Source organism: Zonotrichia leucophrys, chromosome 14 (genome assembly GCF_028769735.1).
Source record: "Zonotrichia leucophrys gambelii isolate GWCS_2022_RI chromosome 14, RI_Zleu_2.0, whole genome shotgun sequence".
In the NCBI taxonomy this organism is placed as follows: domain Eukaryota; kingdom Metazoa; phylum Chordata; class Aves; order Passeriformes; family Passerellidae; genus Zonotrichia; species Zonotrichia leucophrys.
The window spans coordinates 15,769,271-15,790,124 of record NC_088184.1 but is presented as its reverse complement, the minus strand read 5'-3'; the positions used below and the strand labels follow the sequence as shown (position 1 = coordinate 15,790,124).

Below are 20,854 nucleotides of genomic sequence, written 5' to 3'. Positions count from 1 at the left end.
CAGTGTTTCCAGCTGGGGAACAGAAGGCTCATCTGCCTGGTTAATTTTCAACTCCACCACAGCAGTGCTGTTCTTTGCTGATCCCCCACAGCAGTAGTGACAGAATCTTTGCTGCCAGCTTTGATTCTCTGGAGGGCTTTACAGCACCAGGCAAGGTGCACTGGCAGGACAGCACTCAGCGAAATGAGCCCCAAAGCAAGGCTGTGTTTAGAGGCACAAAGCTGGGGGGCAGAATCCCGAGGGAGAGCTGGGAAGCACTGCACCAACTCCTGCAGTAACATGCCCCAAGGTTACATGCAGAGCCACATCCATTCGGGGATTTTGCTTGCAAATGGTTCATGGGTACCAGGATGCTGCTGTATTGTTTGTTCAAGACACACTGTAACTCCTCAGGGTACTTTCCTGAGAACCAACATTAGAAAGACATGGCAAAACCACAAGCTAATAATATCTCCTGCTGGTGGTGAAGAGGCACGGCTTTAAGGATCTGGACAGTAGGAAAACATCAATGCAGCCATAATCCTGGAGTCAGGATTGCATTTGAGTCTCTGTGATTTTAATCAATACTGAGGACAGAGAATCAGGTGTAAACCTCAGAAATACAGAACTAAAATACGGAGCACAGATCCCAGCTCGGGTACAGACGGACTCAGAAAGGTACCCAGTACATTTGGTAATGTGCTAAACTACTTCTGAGATTTGACTTTGGACAGGATTAACGGTTTACTTCATGGTACTTGCACAAAAGCCAATACCCTTTAGGGTATGGTTCTTTATCTCTTGCCCCAAACAAATACTGTGTGTTTAGGAAACACACAGGAGTCACTTAGGAATGAAACTCCTTGTTTGCATGGTTTACCAGCTGGCAACCCTTGGTCTTTCCTCTAGGACTACTATATAACCCCCCCATGTCTGAGGCAGAAAAATACCTGTCATATCCTGCCCCACCTCCCCCAAATGCAAGTGACAGTCCAACACCCAGAATCAAACTCTTTTGAGACGTGAACAAATGCTAAGTTCATGAATGTGTACCTGCCTTTGTCAAAAAGGCAGACACATATTATAAGGAATCTCCCCATGTAGAGGAAACAGGAATTTCAGAAAATTTGAATCTCAGAAAAATAAACTCCAAACCAAGCTCAATAGAATCATCTCCAAAGTTACCACTGCTGGTGTCTGAACACCAAAATCTAAGTCTCCTTTGGGACAGACACTTTGAAAGCTACCCCATGACTGCAAACACCAGCAGCAGTTTTAACAAGCAAGTTACAAGCCCAGTGCCTCTGCAAGTGCTGTCAATAACAAGGTGGGCACACTGACCCCTCCCAAACAAGAGAATGTTTGCAGTACTTACATAACGTATGTTTTGCTGGTAGCTTTAACTCCTCCAATGGGGATTCTCCTCACAATCACCGATGAGTTCTTGGGAATCAGAGCACTATCATCGGTGTATTCTGGAAACAACATCAATACAGAAAAAAACATTAGTCAATTTGTAAGAATGTATTTAATAGGTAATTACAGAGCACTTTCGAGAATCCCGTTACAGATCTAAAAGCAAAATTTTATACATAACATCAAGCTTTCACCCTCTCAACACACCAGCTTGTCAAGGAATCTTCAGGTTTGATTATCAAGCACAAGCAGCAAAACCATTTTCAGTTTTTAAAGTTAGTTTGAATGCTAGGAGCAAAATGGTTTCAAATTACACTAAAGCAGAGTCTGATAATTCATGAGGTTTTTCCCTGATCTGTTTTAAGCTGTTTTTGCTTCTGTTTGGCTATGAAACCAAGAAATCTTTGGAGCAAAACAAACCAAAGCTGAGCCTCACCTGCACAAAACAGACTGTAAAGACTGTGAGTACTTGTCCTGAACAAACCAGGCATCAGCTAAAGCAGGGAAACTCTGCAGCACTCTTAATATGCTTTCAGCTTGTTAAGTACACCTGACTCCCCTCTGCTGCCCTGCTCAGGCCTGACAGAACAGCAGAGGCACCAGCTCTGTGCTTGGAGCTGCACGGTCCCCAGGCAGGCTGGGCAGCTGCTCAGGGCCTGACAGAGAAATGCAACTGAAACCGACAGCGCTGGAGTCTGGAGCACAAACACTTGGGGGTTCTGAGCTGCTTTCACAAGCAGGACAGAAGGGGCTCAAAGTAAAGTGGTACCTCCTCCCTTAAGCTCATGATCCAGTCTGAATTAACCAGACACAAGTTCTTTCCACTCACTCTCTGCAGAGAAGAGAGACTCAAACAAAATGACTTCTGAAGTCTTGAAAAGCCTTTGGAAAACAGCATGTGCCTGGAGCCATCCCTGCTCTGCCTGGGCCTGTACTGTGCTGGTTGTCTGAAAAGAAGAAAAGCCCCTTGACCTTTTACATAAGGCCCAAAGAAAAATCCAATTCTCAGACACTTTGAATAAACTTAAAATGCAAAGCCCTCTTCATAAGAATGGTTTTTATACGGAACTTACACAGGCTGTATATGACTAAATGTTGCAAAGCACCATGAGAAGTCCTTCCCTGTGATGTGCCTGCAGTGTTAGTTATTCCAATCCTTTACTCTGCAGACTGAATCAAAGCACTGGTCTGAAACCTAGTACTGTTATGTATCTAGTCAAGCTTTGTCGGGATGAGTTTGCTCAGTGATCACACACAAAATACGAGTATCTCACAATTTATGCTCAATTTTTCAGTATATTATTCCTACAGGCAGGAACCTCCCTTACACCAAAACATACCGAGCAGAAGACATCACTTCAACCATGAAATTAAAGTTTTACTTCTATTTCCAGCTAACAGAACATTTCTTCAGAAAACTGAGAAATCATTTAGCTGAAACTAATTCCTGATCGTCCCCCCAGGGAACCAAACAGCGAGACTCCTCTGGACTGCAGAGCAGATTAAAACTGTGGGTGAAAGGACTAGCAGTGACAGAAACAGCAGCTCTTACAGAAGCCACATCCTGACACAAGCCCTCGAGCTCTGCTCCTCACACAGCCACCTGTCAAAGAGGCCACAGCGGGACTTTCTGATGGACAAGGAGCTCAAGCAGCGCTGAGGCTGAGACAAACACCTGGAAGATGGTGCCAGCTGCAGTTCTGGAAGCCCAGAGCAGCTGTTTCTACTTGTGCCTGTCCCTGTCTCTCCATGAATCCACACCTCAAGGTGAGCAGTGAGGCCACCTCCACACAGCTCCTGCTCACACGTGTCCAAGCAGAGCTCCAACAGAAACGCTCCAAGCTGGAGGCAGCAGCATTGTTCATTCCCATTCCCATATAGCTCAAACTTGTTTTACCACCAGTGACGGCCAGGAAGTGGCTACTGGAATTTCTCAATCTGAGCTGTGATTATAAGTACCCAACTAACACAAAATGACTGTAAAAACAAAGAAAAATCTGGATATTAAAGCTTAGAGCAGAAGAGACACAACAGTCTAAAACTTGCTGTTTATCCTACAAGAAAATAGTAGCTTGAAAGAGTCCAGATTAAGTATTTCAAGGCATGAATGGAGGCAAACTAGTTAGTCAGCTGACTGCTGCCTCACACTGACACAGAAATCCGACATCAACTACTGCATCAGTGTCCACAGCCTTCTTACAGCTAGGTGCAAAGAGCTCAGATTTGCTGGCAAGTTTATGCTGCTTCATACTGAATGAGAAATTTAAAACCCCCACTTTTTAATTTATCTATTATAAGAATTTCTGCTAGTCTTAATAATTTGTGTTTATGTATGCTATAAGCAAGTTACTGACAAAAGTTCCCATGTCATTTTCTGGCCTGCTTTCATTCACGGTTTTATCTGCCAGCATTGCCCAAACAGCCTGAGCACTCTGAGAGGTTTTTCACTCAGGTGGAGTACAGAACTCACCAGGAGTCCTTGGAAAGCAAGCCGAGGTGTGCCAGGGCAGGCAAAAGCCTTGCTAAGCAGCTGCTGGGGGAAGGATGTGCAGGTAAGAGCTGCAAAGCCTGCCAACATGCCAGGCTGTCCCCACCAGAACACAGGGAATTCCCTGGGACACATTTTCTCCCTAGACAGGATTTAACTCTGTTCTCATCACCACCACTTGCTCACTTTGGGACAAGCCACTGCTGTAGCTGGCTACAAAAGCAGCCTTGAAACTTGCAGAGAAACAGACAGGGCCACTCGTGCTGGATTTTGTGCTTCCCCCAGAACAGGAATCCCTGATCTGGAACAAGCCGGCTCAGGAGGTCACACAGCCCAGGGAATCTCCACGGCACTGTTTGCACAGCTCTGGCCCCACGAGAGCCCCTGCCCTGCTCTGAAGGGATGAGTCCATCAAATCCACCCAACTCCCAATCATTAATCGCATTACACCACCTGCCCTGCTTTAGGGCCCCCTGGGCTCTGCTGTGGTGTCAGCCTGGGGCTGAACTGCTGGGGCACCACTCTGCCCCAAAACCATTCAGCCGTCCCACACCAGCTCAGAGCCAACTTTGGGGTTTATTTTCTTGGTATTTTGCCCTGTAAGTACGGCACATTTTCCAAGTGTTCTGTTTCAGAATGTCACAGCACAGGAAAGAACACTCAAGAGACCTCAGTTGTGGAGCTCACAGCTCTTCCACAATATTCTAGGAACACCTGTCATAGAAGACAAGTAAAAAAATCCAGATCCAATGAAATGGAGGCAAGTTTAAAAGCACAGGCTTTAGAGAACATGCCTTGACAGCAGGTATGGAACAGGAACCCCCTACATAAAACAGGTCCCACCCACCCATTTTGCATTCCCAGAATCTTACACAGTCCATCAGATCCTTTTTTCCCACTGATATTTAAAATCCTGTGTACTTTTGGCCTATATTAGCAGTTCTCCTATTACTAGCTTTCCATTAGGAAAAGTAACAGACCCAGAACTGTAAAAGCTTCCATGATCTTGGACCAATCATGGCTCACTTTGTTCTTTCCAAAGATCATTTTAACATTTACTCAGGACTCCTGAATAGACAAAGTTAAAAAACCCAATACTTATGTCCACACGTAAGAATTCCTAACATCCCACTTAGGTAGAATATCCCGGTCTAGTTGTTATTTTAATTTCTGCAGGTTAATTTAAGCATTTACATCTGATTAATAAAAACTGAGATTCACAATTATGCATATGAACCAAAGATTTGACAGACACAGACTTTGGAAATAAATTCTCTAGCTATGCTCTGCAAACCACAGAGAGATTTTTGCCTTTTCACATGGAAAACACCCTTAGGAAAGCTTCAATAAGCATGTGTATCACTAATATAGAATTTAAAATTATGTATTTTACATAGTTATATATTTAAAATTTGATACTCATTTTTTAGAGGCTAAAGTGCAACACAACCTGCCTAGCAGACTCAGGACGATCCTTTTTTAACTTCACCTTGAGGCAACACCAGCTTCTAGTGAGGCAAACTCCTTTCCTTCCCTGGACTCTGGTTACATGTGAAAACAAAGTAACACCCTGGTCAATCTGGTACCATGGATGCTGCAGTAATACTTCATGAGGGGACATTTACCTGCATCTTTTTTCTCTTACAACTTTTAAAGGAAAAAACTACTGAGACACAGAACCACAGGGTGGGGAAAGAAAAAGGTTTAACGTTGGATGAAAAGGAATGAAAATACAATTCTTTTCATTTCTGAAAAGTCACACTCCGAAGTCTTTAATCACATTCAAACTTATCAGGATGGCAGATTACCAAACTGAAGCATGACAGTAACACAAACCCACATTCACACCACAGAATCAAGCACTATTTATTAGATTTAAGAGAATTCATGATTTCCCAAAGAACATATATTCACTGTAAACATGTATTTCTTACATATATTCTCTGTAAATGTTCTGCCATAAAACTTCAGGACTGCCCTGACAGAGCAAGCACTAAGTGCCAGGAAGAAAAAAAAAATCAAAACAACATTAGACAAGAATGATGAAATGATGCTCAGGAGCATCCAAACTACGGCGTCTTTTGTTTGGAAAACTTACATTAACACGAATTCCCCAGAGTAATTTTTTCGCTGATTGTGAGAGAGGCTTTAAGGGTCTGCAGAAATTGTAACGCAGTGATACACTCGATACAAATTGTTGCTTGATAGCAATTACTGCAAGGGGCACTTGCTTTCAATGAAAGGCGGGTAAAAAAAGCAGCAAAGCACTTTCCAATGAATGAGGCAAAGAGAAATTGACGACAAAGTTCAATTGTCGTCACTTTCTTCCCTCATTGAAACTCACTTTTCTTCCCTCATTGAAATTAGCCATGCGCTATACTCCTTGTGATAACCTTCACATTTCTCTGCCAGATTTCAAAGAAAGCAGGCAGGTTTGTTATGGTCACACATCCTGCCCCCCACCGCCCCCATTTTACCCACAACTCCGGGAAACCCAAACTTTTGCAGCACCTCCGCACGCAGATCTGCTCGGACGGTGCTGTGAGAGCAGCAGCTACAAAGGAACAGCTCCGAACCCACAGCAACCACTGCTCCATCACCGCTGCCCCCGAACCCCACGCACCTTCTTTGGTCTGCGCGTTGGTGATCTGCAGGTCGCAGTCGGCCGCCTTCAGCTTCTCCCGGCCCATGATCTGGCGCTTGAGGTCGCTCAGGGAGATGTGCAGCCCGTCGAAGGTGACCGTGTCATAGTTGAGCTTGGAGGAGAACTTGTAGTGCACGCACGACATGGCGGGGCGCGGGCGGCGCCCGCTCTGGCGCGGCGGGGCCGCGGGGGTCGGGCAGGGCCCGCGGGGGTCGGGCAGGGCCCGCGGGGCCCGGGGCGGCGGCGCTGGGGCGGCGAGCGGCGCTCAGAGCCCGCGGCGCTGCGCCATGGCCGGGCCGCGGCCTCAGGGCTCGGCAGGCCTCAGCTCTCCATCGTGGCGAGCCCGCGGTCCCCGCCCCGCAACGACCGCGGCCCTCGGCGAGCGCGGCGCGCCCGCCCGGCTCCTGCTCTCGGCCCCGCTCGACCCGGCCCGGGCCCCGCTCGCTTCGGGCTCGGCTCGGGCTCGGCCTCGCTTGGTTCGGGCTCGACTAGGACTCGGCCCCGCTCGGCTCTGCCCGACCCCGCTCGGTTCGGGTTGGGGCTCGGGCCCGCTCGGCCCGGCGCCGCCCCGCTCGCTTCAGGATGGGCCGCGCCCGGTCCCGCTCGGCCCGGCTCGGCCCCGCTCGGCCCGGCTCGGCCCCGATGGCGGCTCCCGCGGCCGCCCCTGCCCTCAGCGCTGCGCCGAGGGGTTTCCCGGCCGACACCGCACGGGCCGCGCGAGCATGCGCAGACGGAGCGCGTCCACCACGCCGCACGTGACCCGGCGCCGCGCGTGACACGCGGTCACGTGTGAGCGGCGGCCCCGCCCTCTGTCGTGAGCGCCCCCTAGCGGAGTGCGTGGGCTGCTGCCCTCATCAGGGGACGGGAAGGGAAGGGCTGGGACTGAGGGGAATATTGACTGTATGGCCTAAGGAATCACGGACCGGGACTGAGGGGAATATTGACTGTATAGCCCAAAAGTGTTCACCGACCGGCTCCGGGCTTCCTATTGCCATCGTGCCCTGCTTCAGCCCTGCCTCTTGCAATGTAGGCACTGCTGTCGTGTTCAACCCCTCTATTGAAACTTACTAACAACACTCTTCACTTTACAAATATTTACTTTCTAGTTTGCAAATTTCTACACAGGAAACCTTTTGCCCACCAGCTGCTGCATGGCTGCCTCAAGGAAATCTATCCAAAGACAAGTCAGTTTTCAAATAAAAATAGTGAAGCCTTGGAACGAACTCTTCTCATGTAAGGTTGTAGTCTAAGCTTGTGATCCCTGTGGGGAATTGGGCTCCTGTGTCCTGCAGAATGCACCTGGCTGCTACCTGGGACACTGCAGCACACAGAGCCTGACCCGGGCTGATCTCAGCCTGTGGGCTATGGCTGTGGCTGGGGACAGGGCTGGGGACATGGACAGGGGCTGGGGACAGGGCTGGACAGGGGCTGGGGACATGGACAGGGGCTGGGGACAGGGCTGGACAGGGCTGGGGACATGGACAGGGGCTGGGGACAGGGCTGGACAGGGCTGGGGACATGGACAGAAAGGCTGGACAGGGTTTGGAGCATTCTGGGACAGTGGAATGTGTCCTGTGTCCCTGCCCATGGCAGGGGATGGATGTCCTTTAAGGTCCCTTCCCACCCAAACCATTCCATGACTCCAGGATGTGTCACCGGCTCCTGGTTCAGGGAATGCTGCCATGCCCTGGACAAACCTGTCAGAGCCAAAGGAAGGGCCTGATGTGCCTGTTCTAGGCTGTTTCCTGCATGCGACAGAAATGCTCACGTCACATCAAGTGTCCTCAGCCACCCACGTTCACAACTTTAAAAAACAAAACATGAACTTTCTGATGAGGCAAAGCATTACCCCGTGGCTTTCAGAGGGGCTGGGTTACTCTGAAAGCCAGAAAACACTAGAGCAGCGTTGAGGCTTGGTGGTCTCTGCACACCTGTGGGCACCCGGGCTGTTCTTGTATCTTCAAATTAGTTCTGAAACTTTGAACTCTTTCACTTCAAATACATTCAGCAAAAAACTGTTATAGCTGCTGTTCTCTAAGTTCTGCAGAACAACAAAAATGTGTTGGCAGTTTTAAAGTCATGCTCAGACATTAGTTTAAAAAATGAGCAATAAACAGAAACGATTTGCTGTAACATGGAGTTTCAGTGTTTACCATGATGGATTATTGGAAGCTGTTTGGGAGCTTCATCTCACTTAGTACTTTGCTGATTTATAAGCAGTTTTATCTGAGCACAGTTCTGCTGCTCAGAGCACCTTCAGCTGAGCTTTGGTCTTTGCTGCTTTAATTCTCGAATACACAAGTGCTTGAATTGTAGAATAGTTGGATGGTTTGGTTGGGGAAGGACCTTAAAACTCATCCTTTTGCCATGTTTAGGGACACCTTCCACTGTCCCAGGTTGCTGTAAGCCCCAATGTCCAGCCTGGCCTGGGCACTGCCAGGGATCCAGTGGCAGCCACAGCTTTTCTGGGCACCCTGTGCCAGGGCCTGCCCGCTCTCAGAGGGAAGAATTCCCAAAATCCCATCTAACCCTGTGACACTTGTTCTCAAGCCTTGGATTGAGGCTGACACAGAATTGCTCCTGTTGTACAACTGAACTGTACAAAGAGGAACAAACAAATCTTCAAAGCTGAGCAGGACAAATCAGGTCTGGCACCTTCCCAGCCACACGGGCAGGCTCCTGGACGAGCAGGCTGACAAGGTGGCAGGGTGTGGAATTGTATTTCCTTCTCCAGTTTGTTCTGTCAGCAGCAGTGACGCCACTTGTTTTCATCCTGTGGCTTGAGCTCTGCGAGAGGAGAGGAACTCACCTTGCCCTGAGCTCTCAGGGCTGACCCAAGGTCCCAGCCCAGCCCACGGGGCCAGTTCTGCTGGAACATCCACGCTGCTCCCCCAGCCCAGCCCGGGGTCATCACCCCACCCCAGGGCTGGGGGCAGGCACTGGCTAAAGCTGAGCTTTACTTAGGAGTGACTGATGGCTTCCCAGAGCTCCTACCAGCCTGCAGTCAATCCATGGACGTTTGCCAGCTCCCTGAGGCTCAGGGGACTCAGAACTGAGGGAAACTGAAAGAGTTGTGCTGGAACACGGAAACAAATCCAGAAAGCTGCTTTTAGGTCACAGGTAAGGAACAAACAGGGAAGCAAACAAGCAAACCCAGCCTGTAATTACCCAGAGTCCAGGGAGCTGCTCCTCCTTGGCTTTGCTTACACCCTCCAGCACACCACTGGCCCTGCTCACCCTTGTGGGCTGCTGGAATGTGCTGACCCCGTTTTCAGAGGCTCCCAACCCTGGACAGCCCCTCTTTATTACCCTGTGGACTAAGGAGAAGATTTACCCTATCAATGAGTCAGAAAGAAGATGAGAGCTCGTTCCTCATCACAGAATGAATCAGGAGAGGTACAAACTCCTCCCTGTGTGAGCAGCACAAGAGTTACTATCAGAGTAAAAGGAACTCTTCCATGATAATCAGAGCTAATTTACTCGGGAAGCCCTAAAGGCCATTGAGAGCTCCAGCAGCATCCCCAAGGAGCCCATGCCAGAACAGGGCTGCTCCCACCTGAGGATCCTGGCTCCAGCACCCCACAGTGAACCCACCCTCTCGGGGCCATCCCTGGGTGGTGACCCCAAACCAGAGCAAGCTCTCCTCTGCAGAGGGCTTTCCTTTGGTCCCAGCCCCGAAGGATGCCCGGGGATGGCTCGGGTCAGCTCTGGCACTGCCCACGGAGCCCTGTGCCCTGGCAGGGAGGGCTGGGAGCAGAGCCCGCAGCATCCCCGGTCCTGCGGTGCCCGAGCTGTGGGCACAGAGGGGGATAACGCTGCTGGTCGGCACATCTCACCTTCCTGCCGGCAATCCAGAGGCTCTGGGAAGAGCCGGCTCGTCGTCTCATCACCTCCCAGCCTGATCCCCCTCGGTGTGGCAGCACCAGGGTGGCCTTGCTTGATGAATTTCCAGTCACTAATTAAGCTGCTCGGCGAAAGAAAAGAGAAAATTAACTGACCATTGCTACCTCGGGAGAGGAGGAGCCCGACGCAATTTGCTTTTTATTTTAGCTTAGGGTGTTTTTTCACCGAGGAGAGCGAACCCTCCGCCCCCGTCCCCGCCTGCCACTAGAGGTCATTTGAGCACCGGGAGAGGGACCGGCGGCGGCTCCTGCCCTGGGCAGGGACACCTTCCACTGCTCCAGGCTGCTCCAGCCCTGCCCAGCCTGGCCTGGGCACTGCCAGGGATCCAGGGGCAGCCACAGCTGCTCTGGGCACCTGTGCCAGGGCTGCCCACCCTCCCAGGTGGGAGTTTATTCCTAATATCTAATCTAAGTTTGGAGCCATTCCCCCTTGTCGTGTAAAAAGTCCTTTTCAGCTCTCTTGGAGTCCCTTTAGGCACAGAAAGGGGTTCTGAAAAGGCCTTCTCTTCTCCAGGCTGAACAACCTTACAGCTGAAAAGAGCTCTGGTGCCTGCTTTGGGTGGTGGTTTCTGTTCAGAAGGGCAGGAAATGCCCAGTCATGGACATACATCTCAGCCATGTCCAGTAGAAGACCAGCAGTGGTTCATGCCCAGCACAGCCCCGTGGCTGCTCCCAGAGCCCTGGCTCAAGCTGCCCCAGAGGCTCCCACGGGCACGGAGCAGCCAGGGCTGTGCTGTGTGTCCGAGCCCTCTGCAGAGTGCAAACACCTCTGGGCACCTCTGGGCACCACTGCCAGGCACTGGGCAGCTCCTGCGCTGGTCCCAGTGCCAGCAGCTCCCGTGGCAGCACCAGTGTGTCCATGCCCATCAGCACTCTCGCCCTTCTGGCCGAGCTCCTCGCCTCCAACCTTTCTTGCTTCTGGAATCTGTGTCCTCCGTGCAGCCTCTTGTCTGCATCCATCCACTCACACACATCAAAGCAGCCCCAGCTTCCCTCCTCATTCTCACCTCCTCAATAGGTTTGAAACCAGAATTAATTAGAGGGATCAAAGGGCCCTTCTGCTGCGCCCTGGAGCCCTCCCCTCCCGGCCAGGCTGGCTGCACACAGCAGCTATCACGGGCTGCAGATGCCGAGGATCAGCAGAGGGAGGGCAAACCCGAGCGCTGCTCCTCTGCAGCTCCCTGCGTGGCTGCACTAATCGCTCAGCAGACGCTGCTGAGTTTGTGGAATTGGCTGCTGATGGGACCGTGCTTGACTTTATCCCTGGATCCTGTCTGTCTTTGAGTCATCCTGGTTGTGAGTCACACAGCCGCTAATCCCTTGGAGATAAGGGCCTCATCCAGCTCCCTCCACGCAGGTACTGCTGCCTCTGCCTGCTCTTCAAACCAGCAATAAATCCGTGTGAGCTGAGGCTGTGGTGGGAGCACTCCAGGACACAACTGTGGGGTGTGCCAGCTCCGTGCCACCTTGGGAGCCGGCCTCCCCAGAGCCAGGGCTCTCAGCCACTCCTGCTCAGCAGCCCTGGGGGCTCCTGCCTTCCCAGAACCATTCACCCTGCGGGTACCCACAGCCTGCTCCTCCCCTCCTCCAAGGCTCTGGGATCTCCCCCCTTCCCCAGCACAGCCCTGCATCCCCAGCAGCAGGACCAGCAGGACCCCCTGTGCCTGGTACAGCTCCCCAGCAAGGCTGAGCTGTAATCCAGCATCTTTTGTGCCCTTCATTCTAACACCTTGTATGTGTCTGTCAGTACATTGTTCCTACTTTAATTTCTCCCTTTGTTAAAAGGTGTTTTATCCCAGCTTAAATCTCTCTCAGACACAGCTGCTTGTGCCATCCATCAGCAACTTCCCACGTGGGAACTGGAGACCACAACTGAGTGATCTTTAACCCCCTCGACTCACCTCTTTAATCTTTCAACCCTGGCAGGTTTCCAGCCCTCAAGCAGCTCTCAGAGCCCCTGCCAGGACTCTGCAGCTTCTCAGCCTTGCTGGGAGCAGAGACACCAGCACTGCCCCCAGCATGTTACTGGGCTGGCTGGTGCTGTGCAGGGAACTTTCCCCTCTGAGACTTGCTTTGGCATTTCCTGTGGGTACCCAGGGATGAACCACATCATCACACTGAGCTGGTGTGTGCTGGCACCCACCCCATCCCTCGAGCCTGTCCACTGCTCCCATCTCTGGGATGTGCCCCCCTTTGCCCCTGCTCTTCCTGGCCATGCCCTCACCCTCTGCTGCACCCACTGCCATCACAGCCTGCAAGGCAGGGCCCAGCGTGGGTCTGAGGGGCATCAACCCCTGGGAAACTCTCTTTGATTCCCTTTTTGTACCTGCAGTGATTCATGAGGCCTGTGCTGTTTCCAGAAGCAGCATCCCCGTTCCCAAGCTCACCTAAGCCCCAGGAGCAGGAGGAAAAGCCCATCCTCTCCTGCAATGAGGCACAGGTGAGCGTTGGGTGCTGCCTGCCCTGATCCAGCCCACCTACACTCCCCCAGAACCCAGCTGGCAGTGAGCTCAGCCCCAGCTCTGCCTCTCCACTCACCCACAGGTGGGACACCGTGCTGTGCTGGCCTCACCTGTGTCACCAGGGATGATGTTCTCCTCCTCTGTTGTTCTCCCCAGCCCAGGGAGTGGAAGCCACATTTGTATGCAGAGTTTGAGAGCAATTAAATTGAATTCTAATTATTGTATATCACAAATTAGCAATTTCTACCATGCTAATATTAATTGCTAACACGACGATAAGGCGTATCAGGCAGTGAGGATGGAGCAGGAGTTTGCTTGCTCTGAGAGATGTGTGAAAGCAGGAATTGCTGCAGACATGGATATCCCACAGCAGGGAGAGCTTCCTGGGCTGGGGGCACTGAGGTTTGGATTCAGGCTCCAGCCTTGCCAGGGCTGGAGCTCAGAGCAGGCTGGAAGTGCCAGTGCTCAGCTTGGCCTCCTCAGGAAGGGCCGGAGGGCACCTGAACACAGGGCAGGGGTGATGCAGATGTGCCCGCTCCCTCCTCCCCAGCTCAGGGAGTTCGGGTCTGCCTTGTTGCATTTGTGGGAAATTCAATTTAAAAAGCCAATGACTGGTTGGTTCTCGAGTGACAGCTCCCTAATCCCTGCCTGGAGCTGCTCTCCCAATACCCCTGGGATGTTCCTCCTCTGGAGAGGGAGAGGTGGTGAGAAGGGGTAGGAGACCCAATGCCGTCATGTTTATCCCATTCCATGGAGTTTCCATAGGGACCTTCACCTCTGCCAGGCTGGAATCACAGCTGAAACCACACTGGGGCTGTGGGCATGGGTGCTGGTGTCTGTGGGGATGGACAAGGACACTCGGCTCCAGCTGAGCCCTGGGACTGACCCTGTGCTTTGGCAGGACCTGCTCTGAGCTCATCACAGCCACCCTGGCAGGTGCTGGCTGTGAGAAGTGCTCACCCTGGCAGAGCCAACACCTACAGCATCCTTACATCACACGGGAAATCCGGGAGATCAAAGCAGGCTGTGGATGAGCCCTTCCCCTGGGAGAGCTAATCGAGGACACCACAACCCCTGCAGCTGTGGGATGGACCCCGACAGAGCCTGAGTGGCACCGAGCCGCTGATTTGCGAGGAAGCCCCTCCGAGGAGGCTGCTGCAGGTCCCTCGGTGCCCTGGCAGTGGCTGGGCTTGTGGGGGCTGCAGGAGGGGAGCCAGGAGGGCAGGGATGTCCCTGGCAGCTGGAGTGGCACTGGGACAAGGGCTCAGCACGGTTCTGTGCCGGGAGGGAGCAGGGAGGCTGGGGCAGATGGAGAGCTGGGCAGGCTGGTGGCACACAGGCAGAGCTGGGTGAGGCTCAGCAGGCACAGGAGGAGCAGCCAGCATCCCCCAGGACGGGCATTTCCCATTGCTCATCCCCCTGGGACTGCCATTCCCCGAGGAGCTTGTCCCAGGCAGGCGCTGCTCACCTGCAACTCCACTGATTTAATATCAATGAGGTAATTTTGTCCCTAGGGTTATTTATCTGTCTATTGAAAAACCCCGGCCCTGTATGAGTCACCGGGCTGCACTACAGCCCTGTGATGAATTACACTTGGACACATGCTAAATGACATTTACCAATAAATTTATGCAGATTTCTCCTGTAATCCTTCTCCTCATCAGAAGTAGTAATGCTTTCTCTAATGCAAATGCACTGCGAGAGCCTCACCACATCAAACGGGAGCCGGGCTGAGTAGTTCGGAATGCAGAACGATCATCTTCCTTGTGCTCATGAATAACCATTTCCTACAGATGAATATTCAACAGAGCCCTGGCAGAGCCTGGCGCTCCTGCCAGAGCCCCTCCGAGGCCTGTCCCAGTGCCCGTGCCCAGCACTCTGGCCAGCCCAGCAGGCAGGTTTCACTCTCCTTGATTTCACACTCCCTGATGTCACACTCCCTGATTTCCCTCCTTTCCCCCCTGCTTCAGCCCCAGAGCTCCTGGGCTCCGCTAGGGAGCTCGGAGTGGGTGCAGAGCAGTGCTAGACTGGCAGCTCTGTGGGTGCTGTGCTGTGCCCTCCTCTCCATCCAGACCTTTCCATGCCACGAGCACAGCCTCTCCTGGCATCCTCAGCCCAGCCTGTGGGCTCCACGTGGGCCCCGTTGTGGGGCCACACCATTGTTGAGACCAGGAGGGTGCAGCACCCGGCTCACCCCATGGCACTCACCTGCACTCCTGACCAACACTTCACTGGCACAGGTGCCCAGAGCAGCTGTGGCAGCCCCTGGATCCCTGGCAGTGCCCAGGCCAGGCTGGACAGGGCTTGGAGCAGCCTGGGACAGTGGAAGTGTCCCTGCCATGGCAGGGGTGGAATGTGAGGGTCTTTAAGGTCCCCTGCAACCCACGCCGGTTTGGGATTCTCCGCTTCTTTCTCTGAAGACCCTGCAAAAACCTGGCAGTGTGTGCTCCTTCAGCTCCCAGTGCAATCCTGTGCTCCCTGCAGTGCTGCAAGGAAGGCTCCAGGTTCCCAGCTGCTCTGGAGAGGGCAGGAGAAGGCAGGGACAGCTTGGGACACCAGGACAGCTTGGGACACCAGGACAGTGGTGTGTCTGCTCAGTGACTGCCCAGCACCCAGGCAGGGACACTTTACCCCCCAATGCCCCCGGCTGGGCACAGCAGGGATCACTGAGCACCCCCGAGGTCAGGATGCAGAACTGTAGAGCCCTCAGCCACCTCTGATCAGTGGGGTTTTACATTTTTGTTCCTTTTAAAGATGATTACATTCTGAGCAGCGACGATCCGAGCCAACGAACCGCCTGCCACTTGGTGGCTTGGCAGGAAAAGTCGTGGGCTTTTTCCTGCAGCCCAAAACACAGACAATATGGAAATAAATTATTTCTTTCACAGTTGTTTAATATAATTTTCTCTGTTCTGGGTTTTATGCCCTGCCATCCTGGCAGTCTCAGCTAAGCCAGGGCAGGGGCAGCTCCAGCACTCCAGAGAGTTCCCTGCCAGCTGGATCAGCAGGGAGGGATGGGAGAGGAGCCAGGAGAGGCTGCAGCTGAGGCTGCTGAAGGGGCTGGCGGGCAGAGGGGCAGCTGAGCAGGGCACCCACTCTGGCTCTGCTGAGAAAAACTGCCCCAAAGGCTTTTTTGGGACCCAACAGCTCCGGCTGCAGAGTTTCCATGATCTGGGAGGGTAAAAGGCACTTTTAAAAGGGCACCTATTAACCAATGTGAGAGCCTCTGGGACACACTCTCAGAGTGATTTATGGCTTCTCCACTCACACAGAGCCAGCTCCATGCCCTTCTTCTACTTCTATTTATTTTTCTTCTTATCACTGTGAAATAAATATGAAGAGGATCTAAATTCAGACTCTCAACCCAGACCTTGCTGCTGCAGGACCAATAAAGGGGGAGCTTGGGGTTATGATTGTACAACTCCCAAATCAGGAGATGTTTTTATCACACCTGCTCTGCATGGGAAGTTCCTACCTGCTGTAACTGGAGGCAAAACAAGCTTGGAAATGCACAAAAACACCCCTAGAGGAGTGGGGGGTGCTGAGGAAGGCAGCAGCCCAACAGGGATTTGCCAGGAGCCACCGTGGTTGTGCCTGAAAATGATGTGGCCAAGCATCACCGAGGAGGAGCTGCACCCACTGCTGCTCTGCTGCATCCCTGCTGCTGCTGCTGCATCCACTGCTGCTGCTGCATCCACTGCTGCATCCCTGCTGCTGCTGCCCTCCTGCATCCCCTGGGCACAGTGCCTGGGTGGGGGCTTTGTTCTGCAAAGCTCGTGGGGCTGCTCCAGGCATGCAGGACGTGGTTCCCCACCCCAGCACTGCCTGGGTCCCAGCTCCCATCTGTCCTGTGCCAGCCTCACCTGTGCCACTGCTGCTTCACTATGATTTCTGAAGGTTCAGGCTACGAAATCCTGCCCTTGGTATAAACATTTTAATTACAAGTTTCCGGGACTTCTTTCCTAAGATAAACACATTTTAATTGCAAATTGCTTCTGCTGTCTTTACCCACCCCCCAACACTGCCAGCAGCTGCTGGATTTAATATTTAATGAAGCTGCCGCTGGGCTGGGCTGGGCTGGATGCAGCAGCGGGGCTGGGGGACACTGGAGCACCCCGAGAGTGCTGGAGTGAGGCACAGGGACAGCCTGGGGTGCAAAGAGGGGCAGCTCGTGGGTCCTGCAAAGCCACCACAGCTGGGGGTGACCCTGGCCCCAGGAGCTCGTGCTTGGAGCACAGCAGGTGTGACCTGTGCCCTGCCCAAAGGGACAGAGCCACCTGTGCTGAGGGTCCCCACCCAGCAGGGAGGGTGCAGGGGGCTCTGGGCACTTTCTGGGCTTGGCCCCATGGCAGAGGGTCCTGCTGTGGCCACCTGCCTGCCACCCCCATCAGCCACGTCATGGTGGCACAGCCATGAGTCTGTGTCCCCTGTGCCACCGCTGCCCGTCCCCAGAGCCACCCTGTGACGAGGAAATGCCATTAGCTGTTTGTGTGGCATCTCACAGTGCCATTAGCCATTCATGTGGCATCTCACAGTGCCATGAGACATCTCACAATGCCATCAGCCGTTCATGTGGCATCTCATGTGCCACCAGCTGTAGGTCAGGTCTCTGGGCACAAGGCACCATGTATTAGCCCTGCAGCACTGAGCACCAGAGCAGCACCAGCAGCTCCTGCAGGGCTGGGGCTTTGTCACCTGGGTGGTGGCTCTGGGGCTTCTCCGGTGACACCCTGGCTGAGGCACCTTGGCTGTCACCATGGCTGTCACCTTGGCTGTCACCATGGCTGTCACCATGGCTGTCACCTCCGCTCCTGGGGAACCAGCTCTGCCCAGGCTGCGGGCTCTGGCTCCAGCACAGGGACTGTGATGAGCCCCATACAGGCCCTTGGTGTGTTTGAAACCCACGCTGCACCATCAGAATCTCACATTGGGAACCAACTGAGAGCTCCCACTGCTCTGCCTTTTATTCCTTCACTTTTTTTCCCCCTTTTCTCTCTTCAAACCTTCCTTTGAAACCCAAACTTCCTGCAGTTTGAAATGGACAATCAGGCCGCCCCGGCAGCTGCAGCCCAAGAGCTTCAGCTCTTGGCAGGAGGATCAGAACTACAAAACTATTTCTTTGAGGCAAATTATGCATTCATCCAGCTCATTTGAAACAAAATATGATTTGCAATTTAACTTTCCATAATGAGCTCCTGCTATTATACCGTTTCCATAATGGCTGGTTTCATTGGAACAGATTGTTGGTGCACATGGTTTACAAAACATTTTCAATGCAAGCCCCGTTTTTTCTTATTTTAAATAGCAACAGCTGCTAAGCATGATAATTATTGTATTTCATCAAAATAAACTTACCGAGTTGCTTCTCGATGCCACTCGTCACAATTTTCCAGCGGACCTGCAGGTTATTGAAGAAGCTGAAACTTTAATTCAGCAAAGTGAGAGCAGCACCTCATCCAACTCCCTGCCAGGGGCAGAGACATCTTCCACTATCCCAGGCTGCTCCAAGCCTGGCCTTGGACACTGCCAGGGCTGCAGCAGCCACAGCTTCCCTGGGCACCCTGTGCCAGGGCCTCAGCACCCCAAGGAAGCGCTTTCCCCCAATATCTAATCCCATCCTACTCCCTGACATTCCTCCCTGCCCTATCACAACCTGCTCTGGTAGATAATCTCCCTCCACCTTTCCTGCAGGCTCCCTTTGGGTACTGGAGCACCAGGAGCAGGCAATGAGAAGCTGTGGTAATTAATTCCTAATTGCATTTACCTGCATCCCTGTTTCCCATGGTGCTCCCAGGGCACCTGTCAGGGCTCCCCAGCGTGCAGCAGCCACAGGCACAGAGCTCCCATCTCCAAACACCCCCAGCTCCTGCTGACCTTCTCCAACACCAGCTCAGGTGCTGAAGGAGGATTTTCTCCTCTAGTGGCTGGAGTGAGGATAATGCCAGAGGGACAGCGGTTTGTTACTGAAGAGTGGGTGAAAATCTTATTTGTTGAATATTTTCTGGGGAACTTTTGAGGGCTGTGTTTAGCGGCTGTGGTCAGCTGGGGATTTACGGATGTGCAGGATAACGATGCTGGAGAAGCCATTCCAGCCCCCGGTGAAAGGCTGCCCTTTACAGCACCTCAGCGTTTGGATTTAGATGACAGGTAGTAATGGCACCACAGAAACCATTACTGTCCATCAAGTAAACGATATAAACGGTCTGGCCTTACCCAGACTCTCATGAGCTATGGCAAACTGTAAAAATCCCCAAAAAATCAAACCCAGAAAGGACAAAAGATGCTTTTGAGGAAGGAGCAGTCTGCAGGAGTCGGGACTAGGGAGCTTCCCTTGCAGCAGGCAGCGGAGAGGGCAGTGCATTTGTCCTGATGTAGGTGTGGGGTTAGGAAAGGAGGGTGAAAGGCAAAGCTCAGCGCTGCAGCCAGGACCCGGCTGCCATTTCCCCTCGGCGGGCTCGGTGCCAGCAGCAGCTCCCGCAGGCTGACAGCGCTCCGCCGCCGGCTTTGTCATCGCAGCACCAACACAGCAATTAAACCCCTCCCTGGGGAGGCGAACGGCAGCGGCAGCCCCGGGCCCGGCACGGCATCGCCGCAGCGGGGCTGGAGCCCTCCGGGGCTGCGCCGTGCCCGCACTGAGCCCGCACCGAGCCCGGCCCCGCTGCACCTGCGGGGGCTGTGCGCGACCCGAGGGACAGACAGACAGACAGACAGACAGACACTGCTGGGGCTGTGCGCGACCCGAGGGACAGACAGACAGACAGACACTGCGGGGCTGTCACCGCCACCGCGGGCTGCACCGTGCCTGGCCCCGCTCCACCTGCGGGGGGCTGTGCGTGACCCGAGGGACAGACAGACAGACAGACGGACACTGCTGGGGCTGTGCGTGACCCGAGGGACAGACAGACAGACAGACACTGCGGGGCTGTGCGTGACCCGAGGGACAGACAGACGGACACGGCTGGGGCTGTGCGTGACCCGAGGGACAGACAGACGGACACGGCTGGGGCTGTGCGTGACCCGAGGGACAGACAGACAGACGGACACTGCGGGGCTGTCACCGCCACCGCGGGCTGCCCGCTTCTCCTGCGGGATGCGCTCCGGCTCTCCGGCCCCCGGGATCGTTCCAAGGGCAAACACACCGAATCTCCCCGAGTGCTGCGCCCCGGCCGGCCGGGCCCGCACGCCCCGCTCGCTCCGCGGTGTTTACCGGGCTCCCACGATGATCTAACGCTGCACAAAGCCACTGTAGATAAATATAGAGCACTGCAGCACCATAAATCAGCGGGCTCGGCAGCGCGGCAGGATCGGGCTCACGGGGGATGGATGTGGGTCCGCTGGCACCCGGGGAGGGGGAGCGGGTGCCTCTCCGTGTGACACCGGCCCCTGTGCCACCACCTGGGCTGTCCTGCCCGCCATGGAGGTGACCAGCACACTGCCGTGCCTGGTGTCGGAGCGGCGCTGGCAGCCGCGCGTAGACGATGGGCTATCATACTGTTTATCAAGGTCTGGCGGAAAGAAAACAAGCTAATGGGGCATTTGCTGATTCAATTCGTTGAATTTGAACAAATCTTTTTAATCCTCCTCTCCCGGGGATTGCAAAGGTCAGGAAATGGGCAGAATGTGCACTTTCAGGTATTGAAATTAAACTTGTTAAGAAATCCATATTGATTTGCACTTCTCTGAGAAATATTGAAGCCTCCAGATTTAGCCTGGGTATCGATTTTCTCTTCCAGGGGAAAGACATCGGCACAAAGGGAAGATATTACACGTGGCAGTAAACACCTTCAATCACTGCCCGCTCTGCCTCCATGCGCACAAACAGCCGGTCCGGCACTGCGGCTCCGCAGCCTTTCTGCGCCCCCAGGGTGCCCAGAGCCTGCCTGGAGCGGCTGGAAAGGGATTTGGGCTCTGCCCTTAAGGCCCTGCTTTAGCTTTTGGTCAGCCACGATCAAAAACAATTACT

General features: G+C 53.4%; 1 protein-coding gene across 4 annotated transcripts in view; it reads right to left on the bottom strand.

Moving 5' to 3' along the window:
* Positions 1-7,241, bottom strand: part of RBBP6 (RB binding protein 6, ubiquitin ligase) — a 28,182-nt gene extending 20,941 nt beyond the window's left edge. For all 4 annotated transcript variants that reach the window (XM_064726349.1, XM_064726351.1, XM_064726350.1 and 1 more), the window contains exons 1-2: positions 6,507-7,241; positions 1,355-1,454 (exon numbers count right to left, since the gene is read on the bottom strand). In XM_064726349.1, the coding sequence (XP_064582419.1) occupies positions 1,355-1,454; positions 6,507-6,672 (266 nt within the window). In that variant the 5' untranslated portion in view covers positions 6,673-7,241. The remainder of the gene's footprint in view (positions 1-1,354; positions 1,455-6,506) is intronic.
* Positions 7,242-20,854: the final 13,613 nt, after the last annotated feature.